This window comes from Salvelinus fontinalis, chromosome 31, assembly GCF_029448725.1.
Source record: "Salvelinus fontinalis isolate EN_2023a chromosome 31, ASM2944872v1, whole genome shotgun sequence".
Lineage (NCBI taxonomy): Eukaryota > Metazoa > Chordata > Actinopteri > Salmoniformes > Salmonidae > Salvelinus > Salvelinus fontinalis.
In genome coordinates this window covers 13,303,860-13,321,699 of record NC_074695.1, presented here as the reverse complement: position 1 = coordinate 13,321,699, position 17,840 = coordinate 13,303,860, and the positions used below count along the sequence as shown (strand labels likewise).

At 41.3% G+C, this 17,840-nt stretch overlaps 1 protein-coding gene across 1 annotated transcript in view; it reads right to left on the bottom strand.

Annotated features, from left to right (window-relative positions):
* Nucleotides 1-773: 773 nt before the first annotated feature.
* The window catches only part of LOC129829575 (tumor necrosis factor receptor superfamily member 14-like), a gene marked incomplete at its 5' end in the record, with an annotated part of 47,615 nt that continues 30,548 nt past the window's right edge, over nucleotides 774-17,840 (bottom strand). Inside the window, 5 exons of the mRNA XM_055891357.1 lie at nucleotides 774-13,979; nucleotides 14,600-14,684; nucleotides 14,883-15,041; nucleotides 15,291-15,416; nucleotides 16,225-16,314. Of these exons, the coding sequence (XP_055747332.1) occupies nucleotides 13,847-13,979; nucleotides 14,600-14,684; nucleotides 14,883-15,041; nucleotides 15,291-15,416; nucleotides 16,225-16,314 (593 nt within the window). The remainder of the gene's footprint in view (nucleotides 13,980-14,599; nucleotides 14,685-14,882; nucleotides 15,042-15,290; nucleotides 15,417-16,224; nucleotides 16,315-17,840) is intronic.

Genomic DNA, 17,840 nt, shown 5'->3' with positions numbered 1-17,840 from the left:
AAATAGATAGACAGGTCCAGCTTCCCCATCCTCAAGCAATGGGAACATTTGGGCCCTTTCCTGATTAGGGTCTATGGCTGCAGTTATTACAAGAATGGCCGCAAAAACAGAAATTGATACTAGGATAAAGGAAACCAGCGTCTTATATTTACCAAAGGCATCCATCCATGAGTCCCACATAGTAGTGTCCACTCCAGAATGCTGTTTCATCTTACCATTAAGGGTACGAAGTCCCTCCAATGCTACAGTCAGACTCCTATCCGTAGCTGTGTTATTGGGAATGAAGGTACAACACTGTGCACCAAACATTGCACAGACCCCCCCCCCCCGTTCAGCCAATAACATATCAACCGCGATTCTATTTTGAAATGCCATCAAGGACGTAGCTGCCAATTGTCCATGGACCGCCTCGAAGCCTTGTTGAGTCCAATTGCCCAGTTTCTGGACATTAAAATGAATGTAGTTAATTCTGTCCACATTTTTATTAACTGTACACCACCAACAAAATGATGATTCAAACCCAGCTGTCACTTGGTCCGCCAGTTTATATTCATCTGGCACCCCCTAGGGAGACCAATAGCATCAATGTAAGTTGAGTCGTAAATGAGCAAGGACCAAAAAGGAGACCACTCCAATAACTACCCCTGGAGTGGCCAACCACACATTAGTAAACCAAAAAACGAGAATATGTTAAACCCTCAGGTCCATCCCTCTATGCAACCTGTACCAGGTGGGCTCGTCGCCACCCGGGAACTTCAAACCTTCACAACAGGGAGGACAAACATCACTTTTTATTCATTCAACATCAACTACAGCAAACCAAGGGTCCTCCTCTGTCAGCCCACTCTCCTGCGGAAGCTCGTTTTCGTATCAGCCTCTCCAACTGGAGCATCAAGCAACGGCATCATACTAGAGGCTCCTTACACATCTGTAACAAACTTCTTCAAACAAGGTATGATACAGGCAACACAGAAATGAAAAACCACAACTAGTGTCAGAAATCCAGTAATCATCATTGCAGTGTACTTACCAAAACAACCACCCAGCCAGGGGAACAGTCCACTCTCCTCCACACCTGCAAGACCCTTCATCTCCACTGTTAACCTTGCCAACCCACTCAGAGCTTTTGAAATGCTCCCATCCGGACTAGTATTGTTAGGAACAAACGTGCAACACTGTTACACCTCCCTTGTTGGCCAGACTTATGTCCAGTGTTAGTCTATTGTGTCTACTGGTTTGTGAGGCAGCATCCAATTGTTCAGCCATCCCTGTAAGTCCTGTGTGGGTGTGTTTATAATTGATCCAGACCTTTTGTTTTAACATCAACAATAGCTGGGCCAATGATGGGCATCAGATGCCACAGGCCATCATTCCTGGTTAATGTCTGGAATTCGTGGGGGACCCCTATTGGGACCCCCAACAGGTTGGTGTGCATGTTATCTGTACCCTCGGACCAAGGAGCGTCACGTTTCTGCCGTCTCCTGGGTTGGTCCCAAGCCTCTGTGTCCTGTGTAGCTCCCAGAAGTTGATTAGCTATAATAATAGGCAACGGTGGTATCAGACTGGCCAAAACACATGAGCAACGACAATTTCCTTTCAAAAATGGGGTTAACCGCCTGGCAGGTCCACACATCCACCATACATCAGCAACACCTCCAGTTCCTAGTGGTATTAGTGATGCAGGTAGTAGCAGGGAGCCCTCCATAGTCCATACCGCTACCTGTGCCAGGGATACAGCTGTTATATCCCCCATATGCCTTAACTCCCCACGGTACCTTCTGGGGAGGGACCACTGGGAACACAAGACTCAGAGTTTTACACAGGGTTGAATTTGGCTCGAACTTTTCCAATATGCACATCCAACCTTCCCCATTACTTAGGACAAATGGGTGAGCAGCCAGAATAGGTCTGGCATGTCCACATACGACACAGTCCTTTCTATTAAGTGTTTTGTAGGTCAACCACATATTCTCCCTTTCCTCATACTCAGTTTCAGTCCCCAAATGTTCACTATCTGAGATGTCTTTTATATTTATTATCTGTACCAGATTGGAGAGCTTAGGTGATGGCGTGGGACTTGGTCTTGAAGTGGTGGAGGAGGCCGGCTGAACCCTGGTCCGTTGGAACTGGTGGTGGTTCCGGCAGCACTGCGATGGTATCATCCCCATCGTATCCTGATCAGACAGCTCAGGACTACAAGCAGTCCTGTAAAACCCCACCCTCTCCCAGAGAACACATCATCAGCCAGAGATCAAGCAACACTTTCACTTCTATGAACGAACACAGTGAGGAAAGGTCGGGGTCAGGGAATTCTTCATTAAGGAGTTGACCCCTGAGCTTTATTAGCAACAGTTCTTCTCCTTAACTCTGTGATCATTCGGCAGTGTCAGTGTGTCTCACCCTCCAAGTGCGATATGCCCCCAGGTCGAGTGATTCACCTTCTCCCTTAATTCACCTGCAATGTATAAACTCTTGGACATACAGGTCTGGTTAGCAAACAGTTCCTCATTTGTTCTTTCTGATTATATATTTAACTTCTATGCCTAATTTTTTAGCTATAAATGTTTAATTTTAAATAAGTTTATTATCCAATAGGCCCCATCCTTTCCTAGTCCACAATGTACCCTCCTTCGTTTGATACCTGGCTCTGGCCAGGTATCAACCTTACCTACTCTAAATAATAACTTAGTACATCATATTCTAGGAACGTCCCTTTTATTCCCCGCATATCCAATTCTCCCTTGGGCGTACATTCATATCTATTCTTTTCCAATTCTCTGTCAAGTGGCTTATCTACTTTGAAATGTATCTGTGCTGCTTATATATGTTAACCCCTTTCTCCTATCTTATTTCACAGCCTACCTTGCTCATTTCCTGGTCCACCCTCCCCACTCTGCTCTCAAACCTTCAAGGTCTGAACAGTGCGGGGTAGACCCATCTGTCTGCCTTTTTGTAATAATAGTCAATAACAACTGTGTGCTCCTTCACAATATTAACTAAGTGTCTCACTGTTTTGACTTTATCTGCATGGATTTAAAAATAACCACAGGTCTTATAGTGTCAACCTTTAAAGTCCTAACATAACCTTAATTAACCTATCTCTATCTTCTTATGGCCAATACAAATGCTTACCTTATGGTCAAGAGTTATAAACTCTATTATAATCAATTTACCTCAAAACTAGTATCCCAAATGACACAATCTCATTATTCTCACCACATTTCCCCGCGAGTGATCAAGTCGCCGGAAAATGCAATGGAAACAGAAAACAGGTCAAAATGTTACACCTACATTCGTGTTCCATATCTAAACATACCAAAAGAACCCTTTATCTTCTCAAAGTCCCTTGCCTAAATAAAACTCAGAAAGTAAAACTCCTATTCCCATATGAGTGTATTCTTTTAAGATATCTTATCTCTGGGTACACGGAAACCCTTAACCTTAATGTTTACTCCAAAAAACAAAATTATGTCACCAGCATTCAACCAGTCGGCTGGGAGACCATTGGGTGCTGCAATACTGCCATCTTCTGTCCATTCTCTGCATAGCTCTCCACCCACTCTTATTCAACCTTCTCAATTTGAGCCATATTAGTTTCTTATTTTAACTATTGTTTTCTAAATTTTTAATTTTTTTAATTTTTTAATCTATTATTACCTAGTTAGACTAGAGTGTCCGTGACATACATCCATGGGGATCCGGTTATAGTTATTCTAATAACCATGTGAAAGTGCCCAGGGACACCCCAAATGTCAGTAGGAATATCACAAATAAGGGGCCAGATATCCCTAGCCTTGCCCAGGGAGGGAGAAATATCCCTCTAACTGGGCGAGGTTCCTTTATCAGGGGAGGCGGAGTTTGATTCCGCATCACCTGAATCAGAAATGTCTTCATTTGGAATCGAATTTAAGCTGTTTAAATCAGCTCTGACTTCTGTCAGTGTTCTAGAAGGGATTGGGGCTGGAGTGCAATGTGTGAGGTGGTGCCAAGGTGCGCCTGATTTACCTTTGACCTGGACTGAGTGTGAAGTAACCTCCCTCACTTCGTACTGTCCATTCCACCTGGGTTCTAGCCACTTTCTCTTGTGGACATTAACCCCACCCAGTCACCAATTTTAACTTCCGTGTGCCAGATCTCCCTTCTGCTTCCCCGTTGGACCTTATGAATCTGTGTGGAGAGAGCTGCAGAATGTTCCGTCAATTATCAAACATTACAATTTGTTGTACATCAAGGGCGGGCATATGACCTCCCTTCCTTGGTGGACCAAGCATGACTCCTCCAGCCATTGTCTCATGAGGAGAGAGATGGGTGCCTGCACCTGGAGAGGCTATCATGGCCAGCAACGCCAGGGGCAGGACTTCAACCCAAATCAACTTCAAACCTGCACATACATTTGATTGGCACGTTCCACGAGACTTATGAGATTGTGGCCTGTACACTAACCCCATCATTAAACAACATCCATTAATCAGTTGACATTTACACATCCGACCCTATTGGTACATGGAGCGTTTGTCATTAAACAACACACATGAGTTTGGTTTGCAGCCACTTAATGACCTATTTTGCATCCTCCCCTGCTGTTGGTATTGCCTCAACCCATTTAGAGAACCTGTCTACCATAACTAACAGGTACCTTTTTCCATTAGTCACATTGTCTTTCCCCATATCTGTGTGTGTTGGTGAGTGGTTCATTCCCCAGGTCAGGTCTCCGTTTCAGTTCCTGTGCAGCTCTTTCTGCACAGGAGTGGGGTAGACCTTCAGCATTGAGTGCGTCTGCCATGTTTTTGTCAGTGTTGACAAATGTGATGTGTGATTGTGTGCATTTATTCTGGATTTTCGTTTTCCTTTCAGCGCTGAACGTGAATTCTTTGCTCATCAGATATGCTGCAACCCCATGGTGGGTGTGGATTTCCAATGGATGGCACATTATCATGTGGGCTGTTTTTCCAATAGCTTTTGCCACTGCAGCCACATACCTGGAACATGTGGTTTGTCCTTCTTCAATGTAGTCCAGTTTGGAGGAGTGATACCTCAACACTCTTCTCTCCCCCTCTAGGTTCTGGAAAAGGATGGATGATGTAAATCCCTCCTTTTCAGAAACATCCAGATGGAACTTGTTTTTTTTTTAGTCAGGTGCTGTTAAGGCTACTGCCACTTAGAGATCTGTTTTCAAGAGTGCAAAAGCCTTTGATGCTTCAGTAGTCCAGGTCAATGATGAGTGTAGGTTAGTGGTGAGCAGCTTCAGGGCCATGGAGCATATTCGTCAGACATGCCCTGGAAGGGGGGAGGTGATTGCTGAGTGAATGGATTTTGAAAATAGGGAGGTGGTGCTTTTTTCTCTCCCTGTGGCAGTTCTGGGTATAGATGGGTGGGGGCCGATGGGGTTGCTGTGGTGGTAGGTGGGCCATCATTATTATTGGGCCTGCCCTCTTTGGTGTCAGTTGGTGCTCCAGTGACCACTCCCATCGTATCAGGTTTCCGGTAAGGGAGAGCTTTCCTAATTTCCTCAATTGCCCATAAACCTATTCTCATCTCAGCCTGTGCCTTTTCCCTTTGCTTTGTCCCTTCTTTTTTTAAATAAGTGACTCTTATTCTTATCAACTTCACATTCTATCCCTTGCTTCACTGCTTCCTCCAATTCTTTCTCCATAATGAGGAGTTGCCCTTTTGATGGGGCGACTCCACTAAGAAAACCTGTTTGAGTCCATTTCAGCCTCACTTCCTCCCAAATCTTTTTAACGGGTTTGTAGTGTAATTTCCCGCCTGCTCTGTCTTTCATTCTCTGATCTAAATATTCGTTGAATTTGTGTTTGGGGACGATAGTCGTGGTCATTTTGTCGTTAAGCTATGTCTGGGTCTATTATTGTCTTTGTATACTTTAGCCCGTTACTGATCGAAACCAGCGATGTATTTTTCTTCCCCTCTCTTCCCCCAGTCCCGTGTCCGACTCGCGTGGACAAAGGATTTTATTGGCGTGTATTCGATGAATTATTTTCGTTTTCCAACAATATATCAGCTATATCTCTTTGAAACAATATACGAATATATTCACGCGCTCCTGTTATAATTGGAATGACAGTTTTAGGTACTTTTAATAAAAAACATTATTGCTTTTCGCTAATTTAATTAATTAAATACTTTGGCAAAATATTTCAGAAGTTTCCTTTGGGGACAATATACTAGTAATTCAGGCGCTCCTGATATAATTGGAATGGCAATTATATGATATATAATTCGAAAGATATTATTTCTATTAACTTTTCCGATTTAATTTGAACTTTTTCCGATTAATTAAATACTTTGCCAAAACATTTCAGAAATTTCCTTTGGGGACAGTATACTAGTAATTCACGCGCTTCTATAATAATTTTCAAATTGATTCTCACCCTTAGGGATTTATCAACAGCAGGAGAGGGAAAAATCCGGTCAACTCATCAGCAGAAAATAGTTGCTTCACAGCAATATATACACATCGACACGGCGGTCACTTTATCACAGCCTCAACTAGCATATGGCTAGTTAGTAGCAATTGGTCTCGTGGAACGTTCAATCCCCCACATTGCGACAACACAACTTACACATATAATTACAACACAACTTACACATGCAATATTACATTAGAATTCTCACGTAACACCTAGCTAAGTATAGCTACTGCACGACTATTTGAATTCACATTAGATTTCTCACGTAACACCTAGCTAAGTATAGCTACTGCACGACTATTTGAAAACGTATGGATTCTTCACGGTACCCCTATCTGATCGACTGTCAAATATGGCCCGACTGTGTGAATCGTTATATATATATATTTTTTTTTTAATTTTTTTTTTTTATGGGTCTTCACGGTAACACCTAGCTGATTTGCCAAATCTAACTACTGCCCGGCTATTTGGATCCCATCTTTTAATTATGGATTCTTCACGGTAACCCCTACCTGATCGACTGTCAAATATGGCCCGACTATGTGAATCGTTATAAAGCTTATTCTTCACTGTACACCTACTCGATCAGCATACCGCGTAGTGCCAGACTATGTGAATAAGTCTTTGACCTATTAATACTTAGATATCTGTACACAATGCCTTAAATTCTAAACAATTCCACATAAATTTAGCAACAATTCACTCACCACAGTACTCCTGATCATTGAATTTAGATATTGGCTATAATACAATATACAGATTTTGGTCAAACGGGCATCTGCTCACCTCTTTAGTTTCGAGCTCTTTGATCAGTTTCCTGTGTGTGTTGAATCGCGATTCTCCCTCGAAAAGGTCACCTCTCCTCTGGATAAATTTCTCCCTCTCGTCTCCTGTCCGATGGATTTTCTATTGGGCCGTATACAAATATGTTTTAACCATCCTCTGCTACCAAGTTTGTTAGTAAAACGTTTACTGTTGACAGGAGAACAAGAGGAGACAATAGGACGAGGTGGATATTTTATAATAAGGCAGTTTTAATTACATGTAAAGATATCTTAGTAAAATCTTGCAGCAAGGCTCTTTCAGTCTGACTCCTAGTGAATCGTCCGGGAAAGAGGGAGTTTCCAGAATTGTTCAGTACTATATAGACAACAAGCAAAGTAGGTAGATCTGCGAGTCCGGCCTTCCGATTGGTCGATCTGGGTCTTGGGTAGTCCTGATCAGGCCTGGTGTCCACGTTCCATTGGTTCCTGAGAGTTCTTTGTCCTGAGGTCCAACCATGGGTTGGGTGTGTCTGTGTGATTGTCATGGGGGAGGGGAATTGTGGGTGCCGTGTATATGTCCTATGTGTCCAGCATATGTCCAAGAGAAAGAGGGGGTGTGTATGTTGTGTCAACTTATAGGTAATGTTGAGAAGTTGTTAAAACAAGTTACCAATATCTAATACAATTTCTTACAGTGGCAAATGTCAGAAATAGACGTAGACGTGATTTTCTTTATTGGCGTTGCTGCCAAATTTACTGCTTGATTTCTGTGATGTGATTTTGGATTGGAAATGTTTGCATTACATTGAGGGTGGGCAGACCTTGACCAATGGTTGAGTAACGATGTAACTATAGGGTTGACATAAACAACTCGTTGCTATGTAATACTAATGTATCTATCGTGCGCAGCATAGTACGGCACTCTTGTGAATTTTTCAGTACATATGTGGCAATTAATTACTTCAGAAGGAGCCAGCAAAACTAGTACACTCTGCTCTAGGTCATTGGACACCATTAGACATGCACGTGGTTATTCTTGTAACTGTTATGGCCAACTACGGTTACACCTTTTGGGGGGGGTTCAGAACAGGGAGGGGTTGGTTCCCCTTTCAGTGGAGTCAGCAGGATGTCATGTATTGGTTAATCCTGTAGGGCGCCAAGGTCTGTTGCTATGGTCCACATACAGTAAACTATTTCTGTGACTCTACAGGTCAAATGTCCTAATATGAAGGCAATATGATAATGGTGGCTTAATGCCAGAGGTGATGAGCCATTTTAAGGAGTTACTATGAGTGACGTAAGGAGGACACATGTATAAAACATGTGCCCCAAGGCTGGAAAGAAGTTTTCATGATTCCAGCTCGGCTATTATTATGAAGTAATAAAAAGTATATTTGAACTCGCATGCTCCGGTATTTGTGATATATGATTGTCCAAATATTTCCACGACAGAAGCCAGCTTGGTAGCTGTGTCCAAGCTGCGTTTTACAGAACTCGTGGTAGTGAGTGCATTGTACATTATCGTTTGCTTTCTGCGATTGGAAATGCATTGTGTTGGCATGGGAAGTGTTATTACGGTAATAACAACTGTCTTGCATTGCATTGATGGGTATTGTGCATGTAGCTGTGTAGCGTTGTCATAATTTGCACTTTTTCAGACGGTTATGAAATGTCCACGTTTGTAAAGCGGTGCAGTAGCCTGTATTCTTGCGACAAGACGGCCTGCCTGGGTGCAAATACATTGTGTACTATCGATTATTATCCATCCTGTTATTAGCAAGCGAAAATAGTTGTGCCCCCATAGTCATTTCTGATGCTCCCTTGCCGAGTTAATCCTGCTGCCGGGCCTGCACGTCCCGGTGGTTTGACTACTCAATCCTCGCACACGTTCCGAACCCAGGTCGCTGGCGTTAAAGGCAAACACTCTACGCATCGCGCCAATAGGTTTAAGCCATTTGGTGCGAATTGTAATGTTGCTCATATAGCAAGGATCACTCTAATAGGACAATTATACTGTAGTCGTTCAATCTTCTCGGTGTATCAGTTGGGGTAATGATACAATTCCGAGTACAACTAATTTCCCATCCGTGGATTGAGGTAGGTTTTCCGAGCCATATCTCTTACTGGTTCCATGGTGTCTTAATCAACACAGGAATGATGGCACTAACTTAATGTAGCTGTAAACAAGAGGGTCAGATCTGCTGGCTACCTTTGCTTCAGCCTTTATAAATTGTAGTTAGTTATAATTTTGCCCATCCTCACCTTGCCTCTGAACTACCTAATTTCCTAGGCTATGACTATTTCGCACCTTGGATTTATTTAATTCACAATGTTTTTCCGTCTTTGACAGTGACACTTATGTCACTGTAAAAGGTTTTGAAACGAGTATAGGCTAAACTAGAGAGTGTTCTGCTGGCCATACTGTAGTACTTAAACGGTTGTCAATGGGGAATTGTCCCGTGTAGCTCAGTTGGTAGAGCATGGCGCTTGCAACGCCAGGGTTGTGGGTTCGATTCCCACGGGGGGCCAGTACAAAAAAGTATGAATGTATGTACTTGTAAGTCGCTCTGGATAAGAGCGTCTGCTAAATGACTTAAATGTAAATGAATTTGAACTCTAACCATTCCACAGGTGGGTTACAGTCGTCGATACATCAACACAATACGCAGATTCTCATACTTTTTCATCTAGAAGAAAGCCAACCTGCATATTTGTTATGAGCATTATGTTGCAAATGCAATCCGGTTTAAAAACTGATACAAAGTAACCCTTGAGTGACGCCTCAAGGACATAACTGATTTGTTAAATACTACTCGCTGTAGTGCGCTTTAATTGTCACGTACTCCGAGCCCAGGTCCACCAGGGATCCGTATCTAGAAGGCATTGTAATCCAGGATGGGAACTACCAGACAACTAAACAAACCTGTATCAACACGCCTCACTTGAAGATACACATTTCCATGGCACGTTTGGGATTGATTGCTATTGTTACCGACTTTAGGGGGCTGTTGACGGTGTTGGGTAAAAGTAACATTACCTTCATAGAAAATGACTCAAGTAAAAGTAAAAAGTACATTATTTTCTTTAGGAATGTAGTGAAGTAAAATTTGGCAGAAATATAAATAAAGTACATGGCCCAGTTGCATAAAACACCTTAAGTTAATTTCCCCCTTTTTGCCTTAAAGTTTCCTTAACTTTAAGTCAGTTGCACAAAATATTTTAAATTAAGTGAAAAAGTTAAGGATGCTCATAAGGTCCCTTAGCTGCTTCATTCAGTATGGATATCGATTTAAACAGCATTTGTGGAGGTTAATGTTGCTTTCATCTGCTCTGTTAACAAGGAAAATATCAACCAGATAGCTGCTTGGCTAAACAATGGAAGGTGCACAATCCATGGCTACAAAGCCAGCTGGCTAGTTAGTTATAGCTACTCTGTAAGATAGTATTTTTACTTAAGTACTTAACACCAATGCCCGTTGATTTAGGACATTTACCTAAGTAAAATATGGCATTCATTTACATTTTAAGTGCCATGATAGGCCTTATGAAATTACTGCTACAAATTCAGGAAATTAACTAATTTAATCCATTGTGACATTTGTAATAACCTTTTATTTTTGAAGATAATATAAAATGTGGGGTTTTAAATAGATGTGTGTTTGTAATCGTTAATCTGAATGTTACAACCAAACCGATACCAACCTGCACCTCTTCTGATCACTGGGCTATCAGGTTCTGATTAGCCCATTCTATTTTGTCTCCAGGGTTCTGTGACTGAGAACTAGAACAAAGAAGTTCTTGAGCGTTGCTGTAACTGTTACACTTGTGCGCCATCTCATGGATTGACAGTGTAAATTCATTTATGAGAATCAATAATTTAATTGTTAGTCAAACAGTCATCAAAACAGTTTGGGTGTTTCAAAGAGTGAATTTAGAAAAGTTTAGTTAAATGCACAGGTACTGTTAATATAAAAGTTTAAGTAAAAGGTGTTAATGTCCTGGCAGATATAAGAAGTGGTAGGATTTAAGAAAAGGTGGCTATGGATGACCAATTTCAGTCACTGTATTCAACTGTCCACTCCTGATAAGTCAAATGTATTTATAAAGCCGGTTTACATCAGCAGATGTCAAAGTGGTATACAGAAACCCAGCCTTAAACACCAAACAATGCAAATGTAGAAGCACGGTGGCTAGGAATAACTCCCTAGAAAGGCAGGGACCTAGGAAGAAACCTAGATGAACCAGGCTCTGAGGGGTGGCCAGTCCTCTTCATAACTACTCGATTCATGTCATCTCCTGCAGATACTGTATCTGCATGCTCCAGTTTTAGAGCCATCTGGGTATCTTGCATGCATTCATTGCATTTCATCCTAGTTTAGTCTTACACCAGTTACAACATTACCAGCAACATTATCTGCTGTTTCCACTCTGGAAAACAAGAAGCAAACAAGTCATTTAGTTAGTAATATTATAAAGTAGGGCCGGCACGATACCAGTATTTAAATATTCTTTCCATGACCAAAATTAAAACACAAAGCAGAACTCTTTGGTCCTTTTAAAAACCTTCTGTATGTAAAGTATTGTCTGCTAAAGCTTGGAAAATATATACATGTGACTGCATGACAACATAATGATGTTTGTTAACAACATTAGGGATGTTTTCCTAACTATGTTAAATCTGCTTCGTGTTTTGTTTCCTTGTCACGATACTAACGAGCATCACAATACTGTTATAGTGCCATCCCTAGTAGAGGTCGACCGATTAATCAGAATGGCCGATTTCAAGTTTTCATAACAATCGATGATTGGCATTTTTGGACATCGATCATGGCCGATTACATTGCACTCCACGAGGAGACTGCGTGGCAGGCTGACTACCTGTTATGCGAGTGCAGCAAGGAGGTAAGGTGCTAGCTAGCATTAAACTTATCTTATTAAAAACAATCAATCTTAACATAATCACTAGTTAACTACACATGGATTATATTACTAGTTTATCTAGCTTGTCCTGCGTTGCATATAATCGATGCGGTGCCTGTTAATTTATCATTGAATCATAGCCTACTTCGCCAAATGGGTGATTTAACAAGCGCATTCGCAAAAAAAGCGCCTTTCTTAAAATCAATATAAGTATCTATTTTTAAGCCTGCATATTTAGTTAATATTGCCTGCTAACATGAATTTATTTTAACTAGGGAAATTGTGTCACTTCTCTTGCGTTCTGTGCAACAGAGTCAGGATATGCAGCAGTTTGGGCCACCTGGCTCATTGCGAACTAATTTGCCAGAATTTTACGTAATTATGACATAACATTGAAGGTTGTGCAATTTAACAGGAATATTTAGACTTATGGATGCCACCCGTTACATAAAATACGAAACGGTTCCGTATTTCACTGAAATAATAAATGTTTGGTTTTCGAAATGATAGTGTGTTATGTTATAATTAAGTCTATGATTTGATAGAGTAGTCTGACTGAGTGGTGGTAGGCAGCAGCAGGCTCGTAAGCATTCATTCAAATGGCACTTTCGTGCGTTTGCCAGCAGCTCTTCACAATGCTTCAAGCACAGCTCTGTTTATGACTTTCAAGCCTATCAACTCCCGAGATTAGGCTGGTGTAACCTTTGTGAAATGGCTAGCTAGTTAGCGGGGTGTGCGCTAATAGCGTTTCAAACGTCACTCATTTTGAGACTTTGAGTGGTTGTTCCCCTTGATGGGTAACGATGCTTCGAAGGTGGCTGTTTTCGATGTGTTCCTGGTTCGAGCCCAGGTAGGGGCGAGGAGAGGGACGGAAGCTATACTGTTACACTGGCAATACTATAGTGCCTATAAGAACATCCAATAGTCAAAGGTATATGAAATACAAATGGTTTAGAGAGAAATAGTCCTATTATTCCTATAATAACTACAACCTAAAACTACTTACCTGGGAATATTGAAGATTCATGTTAAAGGGAACCACCAGCTTTCATATGTTCTGAGCAAGGAACTTAAACATTAGCTTTTTTACATGGCACATATTGCACTTTTACTTTCTTCTCCAACACTTTGTTTTTGCATTATTTAAACCAAATTGAACATCTTTCATTATTTATTTGAGGTTGATTTGATTGATGTATTATATTAAGTTAAAATAAGTGTTCATTCAGTATTGTTGTAATTGTCATAAATACAAAACCCCCAAAAATTATAATACCATTTGTTTTAAACAAATCGGCCGATTAATCGGTATCGGCTTTTTTTGGTCCTCCAATAATCTGTATCGGCATTGAAAAATCATAATCGGTCGACCTCTAATCCCTAGTATAAAGTAACCTGCATTACTCAGTTATTACTATGATAGTCTGAAATATTGAATCCAAATAGATAACGTACGGGGAATTACTGGTCACTTATACAGGTCCCGTTTCTTGAAAAGGAACCTATGATGTATTACAAAAGTTAGGATTGCTATAGCTACTAAAACAGACTAAATGACAAGAACAACATTGGATTATTTAGCCATAAAATTAACAGAATTTTTCACTCACTAGAAATTATTTTTCAATAAAGACTTTTGCTTGCATAACAATGTTGTATGAGGACTTATTAACTTCAAATGATTAGGATTTAGATTAAAAAATATATTTTTTAAATGAAAACAAAACAGTGCAGCTACTCTAGGCCTAATAATAACAATATTATTGAAGCTATTAGAGTGGTATGACTCCTTGATGGCACTTTGTTACAAATAACATCTTGTCTAGAATTTCCATCTTCAGTCTTCATGCGTCCCATTGCTGCACAACTGCAGAGTAATCGAGACACACACGTATTTAATTAGACAGATCAATACTTCTATGCAACTACAGCATATTGTAATGTCAGGTTTTATATGGGTTAATGGTAAATCAATTGAATTCAATCCGTTTTTGGCAGCATCCCATTTGATTTAAACAAGACTTTCCATACATATTTGCCTATAGAAGAAGTGGTTATAAAGTTACTTTTTGGACTGAATGACAAAACATTCAGGAGATGAAGGTGCTCAAATTTGACCCATTTTGAAAACCCCACTATACCATGAGACCTCCATGGTTTCATCACTGGAAAAGATAAACGGTTGAGTTTGATATCATTTAAAAAGTAGAAAGAAAAACATGATCATAAAAAAACAAGACATTCATCAGTAATAAGGTCCTCAATCTGCGTTCTGAATTGCCCTAGAGGCACCAAAACATCAAATTAAGAACATTTTGAAGATTGTTACACAAATAAGGTGCAAGAAAACAAAAATCTGATTTAATTTATAGATTGCTATCAGAGCATTGATCCTGCTTTCTGAAATATAATATCATCAATGTCCCAATTATTTTAAAAGAAACCTAAAGCAATTCAAGAAACACTAGTACACAAACAAGGACCTACCCAGTCCAAGCAGTGCAGTTGACACCATGTTGTGAGTAAAAGCCATGTTGACACTCCTCACACATGGTATCTGTTGTCTTTGTACCTATAAAGTGAGAACAAACAATGTTAACATGTTCAAAAGTTAACGATTGCGGTGCTGTGGAAGTCAAAATCACCTGAGGTATGACTTCACTTCAAAAAGAAACCAGAGAAAAAAAACACTAAGCTATCTAGAGCCCATATTATATTAATTTATCAGAATTATGTCCTGTACAATATTTAGCCTCTACTTCATACTTACCAGATGATTTAGTACTCTGTCCCGGTGAACAGTGTGTATGTTCTACTGCAAAGCTACACTCAGAGTTGGATGAGTAGCTTCTACAGTAGAATCCATCTAGAATGTCGCAGACTGTGTTACTTGTTGGTTTGCACTCTGCCTGAGTGAACAGGCCCTGTCCTGGAAAATATCAGGGTTGATTCATTTCAGAGGACTACTTATGAGAAGGCACCTCATACCCCTTTCACACTATTGAGGTGACCTGAAACGTAAGACACTGGCTCAGATATTTTATTTTTTACATTGTACTTTCCAGTTGGTGGATGCAGAACCAAGCCAGTGCCACACAACTCAGCTCTGCAGTGAAAAGGGTATGATGTGTACTGCTAAAAGGAAAGATGGGAAGGTTTGGAATAAATGTAAATGTACCTGGGTCACAGGGACTGCAGGGAAAGCACTTGGTTAGACCATTGGCCTCGTTCATGAAGGTCCCTCTGATACAGGGTATGCAAGATGTGCTGGAATCCAATGTACAATCTCTGCGGACCACCAAGCCTAATCATAGAAAATACAATTTATTAAAATGTTACATATTTTCTTTAAAAGGTCAGTTTTCCACTTTTTAACATTATATTCACTATCTCCACAACCATACCAGTATGTATTGAAAAAGATAGGGGCCTCCCGAGTGGCGCAGTGGTCTAAGGCACTGCAGTGCTAGCTGTGCAACTAGAGATTCTGGGTTCGAGTCCAGGCTCTGTTGCAGCTGGCCAAGACCGGGAGACCCATTGGGCGGCGCACAATTGGCCCAGCGTCGTCCGGTTAGGAGAGGGTTTGGCCGGCTTGGATATCCTGTCTCATCGCGCACTAGCGACTCCTGTGGTGGGCCGGGTGCAGTACATGCTGACACGGTTGCCAGGTGTACGGTGTTTCCTCCGACACATTGGTGCGGCTGGCTTCCGGGTTGGATGGGCATTGTGTCAAGAAACAGTGCGGCTTGGTTGGATTGTGTTTTGGAGGACACATGGCTCTCGACCTTCGCCTCTCCTGAGTCCGTATGGGAGTTGCAGCGATGAGACAAGATTGTAACTACTACCAATTGGATACCACGAAATTGTGGAGAAAAAAGGGGTGAAAATACAAAACAAATGGAAGAACGGGTCCTAAGAAAACGACACCCTATGTCACATTATTTCCCCCCACATGAAACATGCACGAGACTGCCTACTGAAATACTGTATTGTGAGATTGTAGGCTACCTGTGGACATGTGACTCCCTCTTGTTTACTGTTAATGTATTTCTCCTACCCGTTGTGTGCAATTGTAAAAATGGAATTTAAAAGAATGCATTAATTTACATTACCTTTATTACACATTGGGCAGCACTGCCCATCACTAGTTTTGTATTCTGCTGGACCACAATCCTTTCCAAATACAAGCACCAAATGAAAACCTGTAATGACATAGCATATATGTATACGCTGCTCAAAAAAATAAAGGGAACACTTAAACAACACAATTAACTCCAAGTCAATCACACTTCTGTGAAATCAAACTGTGCACTTAGGAAGCAACACTGATTGACAATAAATTTCACATGCTGTTGTGCAAATGGAATAGACAAAAGGTGGAAATTATAGGCAATTAGCAAGACACCCCCCAAAACAGGAGTGATTCTGCAGGTGGTGACCACAGACCACTTCTCAGTTCCTATGCTTCCTGGCTGATGTTTTGGTCACTTTTGAATGCTGGCGGTGCTCTCACTCTAGTGGTAGCATGAGACGGAGTCTACAACCCACACAAGTGGCTCAGGTAGTGCAGCTCATCCAGGATGGCACATCAATGCGAGCTGTGGCAAAAAGGTTTGCTGTGTCTGTCAGCGTAGTGTCCAGAGCATGGAGGCGCTACCAGGAGACTGGCCAGTACATCAGGAGACGTGGAGGAGGCCGTAGGAGGGCAACAACCCAGCAGCAGGACCGCTACCTCCGCCTTTGTGCAAGGAGGTGCACTGCCAGAGCCCTGCAAAATGACCTCCGGTAGGCCACAAATAGTTTTAGTTTCAATGTTAGTCAACCTTCATTGTTCAAAGGCAGATGGATAGACGACACTGTTATAGTTAGAACACTGCTGTTGTATTCAGTATATGGCTGTATACCCATCAAATGGACAAATGTCACAACTTGTTGTTCAGTACATGAGCTGAAATACTCACAGAACTCTGAAATGTACAGTTCTGTCCGCTCCTCCTGAAGCACAGAGATCTCTTGGTTTTCTTCACCTCTTCAAACTGACAGGTGAGTGATTTCCTCACCTAACATCAGTATGTTCTGCTCCTTTAAAAAGAGGGGTTATAATACTACAACTACAGTCAATACCGACCTCTAATATGATGCACACCCCACTGAGCCAACCATAGTGCTAACAACCTCAGATCTGGGTTATCAAAAAAGTGTCAACATGGATGTTTTGATTTCAGACTGGGGGCCACACCAATCTGTATAAAATGTACTTATGTAGTAGGGTCATGTACTATGATACCTTCCCCCTGTGTCCTCAGCCATGGTGGTACTGGTGAAGTTAGACTTGTTCTGATGTTCCTCTCTAGCTGCTCCAGGGTCATCGCCATGTAAAGTCCAAAGAAGCCTGAATGAAGGAGAGATGACTAGAAACAATCCGGTTGACCGTTTTGGGTGGATTAATTGTTGAAGTAGAGGACCTTGTGCATTTCAGGTAAAATAACAACTCAATGTTTATATCCCAGGACAAATTAGCTAGCAACAGCAAGCTAGCTAAATTGCCGTAAATGTTTAATGCTTTTCGACCTGTCCCCAAATTAATATAATTGGTTGAGTTTGTTTTGATATTTCAACCTGCGTGTTTGATCTTATTTGGTGTGGGGGGACAAAATCAACATGCGGGCGATGGTGCACTCAGAAGCGCGCGTGCGGTCTGGTCAGCGTTTTAGTTAGCTTCTAGTAA